Source organism: Girardinichthys multiradiatus, chromosome 12, assembly GCF_021462225.1.
Source record: "Girardinichthys multiradiatus isolate DD_20200921_A chromosome 12, DD_fGirMul_XY1, whole genome shotgun sequence".
NCBI lineage: Eukaryota > Metazoa > Chordata > Actinopteri > Cyprinodontiformes > Goodeidae > Girardinichthys > Girardinichthys multiradiatus.
This window is the reverse complement of record NC_061805.1, coordinates 34,421,884-34,431,408: the sequence shown is the minus strand read 5'-3', so window position 1 is coordinate 34,431,408 and position 9,525 is coordinate 34,421,884. Positions and strand designations below refer to the sequence as shown.

Sequence of the window (9,525 nt, the reverse complement as noted above, 5' to 3'; positions counted from 1 at the left end):
AAGCCATTCAGACGGTTGGCCAGGAGACGACTCTGGGGGGGCTCCTATAGGCAGTCAGGTTTCTCAGACCAGTCCATACAGCTGAAGTGTCACCTGTAGAAAGGCTGTTCTTAAGCTTCTCACTGTAGCTTCTCTTGTCTGCTTTGATCTCCTTTGTTAGTTTGTTCCTGGCCTGCCTGTACCGCGCCCAATCTCCACTGCTGTGAGCTTCTTCCTTGACCCTGCGCAGATTCCTGAGGTGTGGAGTAAACCATGGCTTGTTATTCCCAAAGGTGCAGAAGGTCTTGGTCTGCACACACATGTCCTCACAGAAACTGATGTATGATGTCACCACATCAGTTAGTTGGTTTAAGTCAGTGGCTGAAGTTTCAAAAACAGTCCAGTCTGTGCATTCAAAGCAGGCCTGTAGCGTCTGCTTTGATTCCTCAGTCCACTTCTTAACAGTGTGAACCTTGGGTTTGGAAGCTCTTAGTCTCTGTCTGTAGGTTGGGATGAAGTGGATTAGATAATGATCCGAAAAACCCAGAGCAGCCCTGGTAACAGCATGATATGAGTCCTTTAAAGCTGTGTAACAATGGTCCAGTGTGTTTTTGTCTCATTAGGAAGAGATCATATGAATAAACTGAAGAGAAGTTAAGCTCCATGTCCTCGTTGAAGTATGGCATCAACGTCCACTTGAACAACAACTTCAGTGTCCCTAAACATGTGAAACATGACCTCTAAACAATAATATTTCCATCAATTTAATATATTTTTTAGATAAATGGCATTTTTCACTGACCTCTCAGTTGTGTCTCCAGAGGGCTGGATGTCTGTTAGATGTTCATCCACATCAGGGTCACTGAAACGAGTTTGTATTAACATCAATATATCACATTTGGTTACCACATTAACATGGTCTCATAGTGTAATACCTGTTTTGCTCCTGGTTTAGCCTTCGACTGCGTCTATTAGAACAGTAGACTAGTACACCAATGGCTCCTAGAAGTGCAACAACACCAACTGTGGAATGAAAGGATTAATATTGAGGACACATGCACCATTTACAAATAGAATAAACAAAACTTCAGATCTCACGTCACAGTCAGCGTTTGTAAGGAGGTTTTGGCCCTCAGTGATGCAAGTGGACAGATAACAGCAAACAACATAGGTTAGCAGCAAAAAGCCAAACTTTCTAAATTTAACACCCATCCAAGTCACTTGGCAAGGGACGAGTATACCCTGCACAAGTCCCCAGTCTATCACAGAACATTCCTGAGGGAAAATGTGAGAAACAAATTAACCCAACATGCATATTTCTGGAGAGTGGAAGGAAGCTCGACTTTCTTAACCTTCTCAATGCCGCTTTAAATCAATATAAGTACAGAAGACCAGGTAATACAACCAAAGTTATTTGCAAAGCAACAGTGCCATCTATTGATTATTCTAAGGTTTTATGTTATTTAAAGGGTCAGCTCAGCTTTGGGGTTGAAACAGGTTCATACCTGTTCATGTATCACAGACAGTTTGTAAAGCATGTTTGTTGTTATTCAGTAATGTAATCAGCCCAATGGATAGGTTATTGGTAGTTAGATTTTAAGGTTTTAGTACCTAAACGTTATCTGGGTGAAACTTATATTGATAAGTCATCTGAATATAAATAATGTTTACGTATATTTTACCATCTATTAAATACTAACTCTTCCTCTAGTCTTGCTTTTTAACATACTGATCAATACACAAAAACTGGATTGCAGACCAAAACAAAAAGAAGGGACCAACCCCTTGCTTGACCCTGACCTGCTTTTGTACTAAGTGCATGATGAAAATCACAAATTAAAGTCTTCGTCAGTACCACATGATCTACTTGTAAAAGCATTTTCTTGTTTAGAGTTGAAACAGACATTTTGGCTAACTTACAACTTCCAGGTTCTGACACATTTTTGGACCTTATCCTTCTATATTTTACCTTCAAGCAGTCACCTCCTCTATAGGCGCTAACAAACAGAACAAATATTTCTGCTATTTCAGCGAAAGCAGCATTCATACGCAAGTTTTTAACCAAACATACTTATCAGAAATAGTTTTCCTTATGGGCACAATAAGTATAACTGTCGTCAGTTCTCAGTAGGAAGCAGTCGAATCCGTTTGCCATCATTAGCAGTGAACTGTACTCAAGCCCACCCCAAAGAGGGAAGGATGTTGCAGTCACACACTGTATTCATTTGGCTGGAAAGGTCACTAGACAGAGTTGCCTGTTGGGCCAGCAGACAGAATCTACAGCAGAGCTGATTGAGCAGGTGAAACCTGTGCAGTCAAAGAGTTGGAGGTGGAGAAGGATACAAGTAGGAGGAGAGAATATTTATGCATTAAGTATTAAATCTGAACGCAGAAACATAGTTTGGAAGTAAAGGAGGGCATATTTGCAAGCAAGCAAGATTTGTTTAATGTAATGACACAAATTTGAGAAAAAACTAAAATATCTGAGTGAAAATAGCAGATCGTGCTCTTCAACCGATAATGTAAGCACTTTGTATTAGACAGTTGTATTCTCTTATAAGCACAAAGAATAGAGTAAAATATAGAATAGAATACAAATACAAAAAAAAAAAAGATAGTCACAATACAAAAAAATACACCAAGACGAACACAGAATACGCACATGATTAAAAATAAAAGTCATTAACGGGTTATTGAAATCCCTTTGCTCTTTAGGGCTAATTGCGGTTGGAATTGATGATTTTTCATATATTGCTTTTCTGGCCAATGGGATTTAGTATCTCCTGCCTGATGGGAGGAGACTGAATGAGTAATGATGGGGATGAGAGGGTTCCTCTGGGATCAGGATGGCTTTCCTGATCCCAGAGTGCTCATACAGATGGGAAAATGAAATCTGTGACGAACCAATTATTTTGGTAGCTTGATTCGTTATGTTGCAGAATTTTATTTTCTGTTTGGTAGTGATGAAGTTGTACCAAGATGTGATACTGAAGGTGAGAATGGATTCTGTAAGCGTCCAGTAAAGCGTGATTAAATCTTTTTGCTAATGATAAAATAGCTCAGCTTCCTTCAAAGATACAGGTGCTTGTAAAGTATCACAGCTAGTTGAAGATTTTAACTCACAGGTAGCTGCTATAGCAGTGTATCCTGGACTGACACCCGCCGCTTTCTCCCCATTGTTTGAATGGGTTGGTGATGGAGAGGTAGCTGAAACATTAGATAAAAACTCTAGGGAATGTCCAGAGCAAACAATAAAAGTTGAAGAAGTGTATCCTCAATCAATACTTACCATGAATCCAAAGGCAGATGGGGTCGATGTCTTGTAGAAAGGGAAAAAAAACATGAGAAAGTGTTACTTGATTATTAGAATCAGATCCTGTACATCAAAATATATTAAACTTACCCACCTCCATTAGTATTTATTACGGCCCTTGGCCTTTAAAGGTTTTGCAGTCTGTTTGTTTTTATTCAGATTCAGATGTGGGAGCACACTCATCTGATTGGCTATCTGGTGGCTGCAGAGAGGCAACTCCATTGGACCAAGCAGGAGTTGACTAAGCCAATCAGTGGATGATGAGGCCCACCTGGACCCTATAAAAGGCTCCTGGAGTCATTCTTCCAATGGGGCAGCTTTTGGAAGATGCTTTGTGCAGCTGACCCCCACTCTGCTTTGTGTAAAGACTTTTGAAGGTTGTTTTGGTAGCTTTATAGCATTTTGTACTGTTGACCCACCTTGCACTGCTTAGCAGTTTGGTTTTGGACTTGGTTTGTTTCTAATAGTTCAACCTAGCAGTGTGTGTTTGGGAAGTGTCACCTCCCCTTTTTTTTTAAGTCCCTTTGTCTTGGAGTGTTTTGAGTTTGGTTAGGTTAACTTGTTTTTTTTTTCTTGTTTTGATTTGATCTTTTAATTGCTGAGGTTGGATTTGTCCTCCTCTAGTTTATGTTAGCCCACGTTTGATTATGAATTGGGTAAAGTATTTGCTGTTTTGAATGTGGAACCCTTTTCTTTGTAATAAATCTTTTTAAACTCCACCCCTTTTCATTTGTTTTTTTTCTCTGGACACATTTTTATGTTGCCACCCCTTGATCCCCTAGGCCTGGGGTCGTAACAGTTTTCAATGAACAATACGCACTGTGTATAAACTTCTATAGCGCTATCAGTGAGGCCAAGAGAAAAGCTTTAGGAAAATTATTTCAATTCTAGGGCTATACATCTTGGCTAATATATTTCAGTTCAATTTCAACAATTTTTCACTGGAGGGACATTTTTAATTTACTGATATTTTCAAGCCTTTATTTTCTGTTAGTCATGATAGTTTTCTGCTTACAGCTAATAAAAACACCACATTTAAGACTGGAAAATTAAACCAGACCAGTGAAAACATTTAGACACCAAAATGTGGCCTTAATGAAAAGAATGTTTAATACCTGCTTAAAGGTTATTTTCAAAAAGTACTTTTAATCTGACAAATGTGGCTTGTTGGAATGCATATTCTAATTTGACATGTATATCAACTATAAATGTCGTTTAATAAAAGGAAACATCTAAAGCAAAAATCCAGAGACTAACAATGGCAAACTGGCTTCCCACCCAGTGTATAAACCTTATTGCTGCTTGACATACAGTGCTCTGCAAAAGTACTTTTCCACATTCTTTGACGCTACAAACACAAACTTCAGTGCTGTGGGTGTATTTTCTTCAGTAGGGACAGGGAAGCTGGTGACACATGATGGGAGGTTGGATGGAGGTAAATACAGGACAATCCAAGAAGAAAACCTGTTAGAAGCTGTAAAAACCCTGAGACTGGGGCAAGGATTCATCTTCCAGCAGGACAACAACCCTAAACATAAAGCAAGAGCTACAGTGGAATGGTTTCATCTCGAAGAATATTCAGGTGTTCAGAATGGCCCATTCAAATTCCAGACCCACAAGCCGAATGACTATCTGTAGCAACACATGAAAATCATTGTGAAAGGTTCCTCTTTGTCCAACCTAAAGGAGCTTGAGTTATTTTCCAAAGAGGATCAGGCAAGAAATTCAGACTGTAGATGTGCAACTCTGGCAGAGACATACCAAAAGACTCACAGCAGTAATTACTGCAAACTTGGGACTATAAAGTATTGACTCAGAAGGGCACTTTTAAGATTTTCATTTGTGATTATTTTCATTCGGCCTTGCCATAATGAACTGCTTTGTTTTGGAGTACAACAGAAAATACCATGAACCTGAAAAATACAGTGAGGTCTGTGGGTGTAAAATGGCAAAATGGAACAGAGTTAATTAAGTATGAATAATTTTGCCCTACAAATTTGGTTTTTGTATGTCCTCTCCAAATATAATCTAAAGTTTAAAAAGGCTGTCAATTAACTTTAAATTAAGAACTACCTGTACACCTTTGCGTTAGAATGTATGCACCATCTTCCTCAAATTCACAGCTAGACCCAGCTGGGCTGGAAACAAGTGCACGACCATTCAGCTGGCACACTGTATAGAGCTGTGGAGGTCCTGAGCAGTCTGGGAGTGGGCCACGCTCAAAGTATTTGTCATCACAAAACACTCTGGCCACATTGGCAGCACATCCTGGAGGCTTGCAGTAAAAATGTGTCAGAGAACCCCTGGCACCTGTAGCATCAGGTAAAAAACGTTTCACATCAGCATGATGAGGTTTTATCATGAGATTAGTCTGTTAGAAAAGACATTTCTGAACCTGTAGTGACTGGGTGGCCCAGACTTTGTCCAAAAGCAGGCAGCCCGAATATGCTTGTCATCACTATGGAAACAAAAAATATGATACAAAATCAAGGTGACCAATGAATGCAGTTTGAAGTTGACAAATCCTCAGATGCCTACCGAGCGTGACAATCGCTGCCTCCATTCTGGCTGTCTCCACAGTTGATCCCTGAGAAATATTTTGTTCCACTGCACCTGAAAGACGAGTTCTGGTTTACATTAACAGAATACCACACACTATAACATTTTAAGGTGTTTTAGACTTTGTAATAAATGGCAATTTACTTGGTAAAGCATCCATGCAGGGCAGATGCAAAGGCTGCACAAGACTCCACAAGGGTAACTTGTAGATTAGGGGTGTCCAAAGCTTAATCCAGGGGCCATATGTGGCCCTTGGAATAATTTTGTGTGGCTCCTGACCTCAGTTCAAGAATGTTACAAATTTGGCCCACCAGTAAATTAAATTCATGCAAATGGACTCTTTTTACATTTTTTTGAAAAAGATTTTCTCCCTGACTTTTATGGCTTTAATTTTAATATCATAATAAGAAGGGCCATGAACATCCAGAAACATTTTTCTCCAAAACAGCTTTGGGCACACATTGCTGGGAATTGACAAAAAAAATAAATAATTCAGGACCACACCAAATAGAAAATATTCTACCCAAAAAGTACGGAAACTGTACACATTTCTTTTTTCAGGCAAACGTCTGAGACCCTTTTTCCGATGTTTCACTTTCACTTTGCTTCATTAAAATATTGTATGTTTAATTCATTGCTAAGCAGTGGCCACCGAGTTCTTTTAATTTGCCAGTTCGGCAAATTCAGAAAGTTCAGAAAGGACATCAGTGATGTAGATGATAAGCGGCTTTTTTGAAAATTTATCCAAATTAAAATACAGTTTATGTGAGTAAAACGATCAGACGAGAAATAAAAACGTGGCAAAGCTAGCAAAGGCCAGACTGCAAATGCCACATTATTATATGCTAATTGGCCAATGATACCATGACCTATATTTGTAAAGACAAAATGGATGATGTTGGATAAAAAAAAATTATAATCAAATACATTAAAAAAGATAAAACATGCAAACCTCTGTTTTTATAAATAAAGCAAAAAAATAAATGTTTATATTTTTTCTTACTGATTTCATAAAGACAAACTCAAATATTATATAGATTCATTAAACAGAGTAAAATATTTTAAGCATTTTATCTGGTAATTTTGATGATTATGGTTTACAGATAATGAAAACCCAAAATTCTGCCTCAGAAAAGTTTTATATTACATAAGATCAATTAAAAAAGGACATTCTAAACAAAAGGTCAGGCTTCTGAAAAGTATGTTATTTTTTTGAACGTAAAACTTCATTTGGCTCCGTTTGCATAAATTACTGCGTCAGAGAGGCGAGGCATGGAGGTGATCCGCCTGTGGTTCTGCTGAGTTGTCATGGAAGCCCAGGTTGCTTTGATAGAAGTTTTCAGATCATCTGCAGTGTTGGTTCTGGTGTCTCTCATCTTCCTCTTTACAATACTCCATAGATTCTCTATAGGGTTGGTGTCAGGCACGTTTGCTGGCCAGTTAAGCACAGTAATATCATGGTGACTCAGACAGTTTTTGGTGCCTTTCGCCAGTGGTGGCAGGTGATGAGGCCTGCTGGAAAAACACATCGTCATCTCCATAAAGCTGTGGAAACTTCACACTGGACTTTAAGCAATGTGAATTCTGTGCCTCTCCACTCTTCCTCCAGACTCCAGGACCATGATTTCCAAATGAAATGGAAACTTTACTTTCATCTGAAAAGAGGACTTTGAACCACAGAGCAACAGTCCAGTTTGTTTTCTCCAAAGGCAAGGTTGCTTCTGACGTTGTCTGGTTCAGGGGTAGGGTTAGAATGAGACATTTATAGCCCAACTCTAGGATTTGTCTGCGCATAGTGGCTCTTTATGCGCTGACTTCAGCCTCAGTCCGCTCCATGTGAAGTTTCCCCAAATCATTAAATGGATTTATCCCTGGTGCACCTTTTCCTGCCGTACTTTTTCCCTTCACTCAACTTTCTATGTATTTTAACTGTTTTACAATATTCTAATTTTGTGACACACGGAATTTTGGTTTTCCATTATCTTTAATCCATAATAATATGAATTATGAGAAAAAAAGGTTTGAAATATTTCACTTTATGTGTAATGAATCTACATAATATATGAGTTTCACTTTCATGAGCGAGAAAGTTAGTTGTAACCTACTTGTTATCTACCACAGAGGGATAATGAGTGTTACAGCACCCCAGCTTCAGTGACGTAAAAAATGTGTATGGACTATATGGGCCGCGTAGGGGCCCACGATGGTTTTCATTTGTTGTCATGTGTTGTCCCTGAGCTGATTCGGCACGTGTTAAAATTGAACACATCATGTGTTGTTTCTGACACATCTATTTTAAGAGTGTACCGATCAGTACTTACAATATAACAGATCATGACAAGAAAAATGAAAGGAACTTGTTTGTGGTTATTTTGTTGTTCAGACAGTTATCATTTGTTTAGCTAGATAGTGAGTCATAAAACATCCTTCTTGTTAGTTCAACAAACTCTGTTTTAAAACAGAGTTCTGGAAACTCTGTTTTAGGAATCACAAAGTATGGAGAGGGGGAAACACTTGTTGAACATGTCAGAACATGTCGCTCTTTCCCTTTTTTTTTTTATTGTACCAGAGCCACCAGGAGGAAGAATAGTTTTTCTTATTAACACTCAAATTACTGCTTAATGTTCTTTTTTTCTTTTTCAACACTTGTGTCTTCACTTGGATATGACATTACAGTGGGATGCATCTGATAAGTCTGATCAGATGCTGCGTCCAATTAGTCATATCATTTAAAATTAAGGTTTCATGTTTTTTATGTGGTTTGACGGCAGCATTTTTGAAACCTAATTAACATGTCATGTCATTCAACAATGAGGATGGAGAGAAAGATGGGGCCTGTAATGTGTCTGCATGTCTCTCAGAAAATAGGTAGTTACCCCCCTGCTCAGCCACCAAAACCAATCATCACTTGCCGGTGATGTCGTTCTGCATGGGTACTGGTTTGTCAGGTCCCATTACGGGAGCAAGTTTCTCACTTCATTTCGTTCATGATAGCCAGGGAGTCAATATTAATTTGGAACGTAATGTATAATATTAAACCAGGTGTCTTACCTTAGTATCCCAGAGTGATAGCCTCCGAAGTCAAGCAGGTTGTTCATATGAATCACAGCTCCGTCACCAATGCTGTCTGTAGTCAGCAGAGAGCCACGCCCAGGTTAAGAACAACACTCCCCTGTGCAAAGGCTCCCAGGAAAAAAAAGGTTTTGTATTTTTGATTTTTCTAATATAAACTAAAGTGGTGGGGTGGTAAAGAACACATTGCAAAGAGATATATATATATAAAAAATTGATTATTAATTTTAATAACATTTTACAAAATGTGCACTGTGGGCCACAACAGAACTTCATTGATGTCGAGCATTGGATATTGACCAAATAAAGCCAGCTATGGAAAGCTCCACTGAAACCTCAGTAAATGTGTTAACAAGTCGCGCAAAACAGCATGTAACAGCTCCAACAGCTTCATTGAACACTTCAAAATGATGATGCAATATTGGGTGTAGGTGTCCTCAAGTTTCGTTACTGATGGTATTAGATAAAGCACTGTGATTTCTTCGTGATGTCCGGGCTACCGCACCCTGCTGGCGGTCAGAGGCCTCGGAGCTCCACCGGTCCTTGGACCCCGGAAACAGCGACCACTCTATCTAAAGACTTTTAAAGGAACGACTCTCAAC

At 38.9% G+C, this 9,525-nt stretch overlaps 1 protein-coding gene across 4 annotated transcripts; it reads right to left on the bottom strand.

Moving 5' to 3' along the window:
* Window positions 1-504: 504 nt before the first annotated feature.
* LOC124877477 lies at window positions 505-9,104 on the bottom strand. Of its 4 annotated transcripts, none has more exons than XM_047380716.1 (9): window positions 8,903-9,104; window positions 5,831-5,905; window positions 5,688-5,750; window positions 5,366-5,602; window positions 3,269-3,298; window positions 3,103-3,186; window positions 915-1,002; window positions 782-841; window positions 505-697 (listed from the first exon to the last, which is right to left on the bottom strand). In XM_047380716.1, exons 2-9 carry the CDS (start codon window positions 5,853-5,855, stop codon window positions 634-636), a joined length of 651 nt encoding a protein of 216 aa, XP_047236672.1. In that variant the 5' UTR covers window positions 5,856-5,905; window positions 8,903-9,104; the 3' UTR covers window positions 505-633. The 4 variants fall into 4 exon arrangements, 2 of the variants coding, with proteins under 2 accessions (XP_047236672.1, XP_047236671.1); XM_047380715.1 differs by lacking the exon at window positions 8,903-9,104 and adding an exon at window positions 5,996-6,904; XR_007040539.1 differs by lacking the exons at window positions 505-697; window positions 8,903-9,104 and adding an exon at window positions 5,996-6,905 and having other exon boundaries at window positions 915-2,286.
* Between the last annotated feature and the right edge of the window lie 421 nt (window positions 9,105-9,525).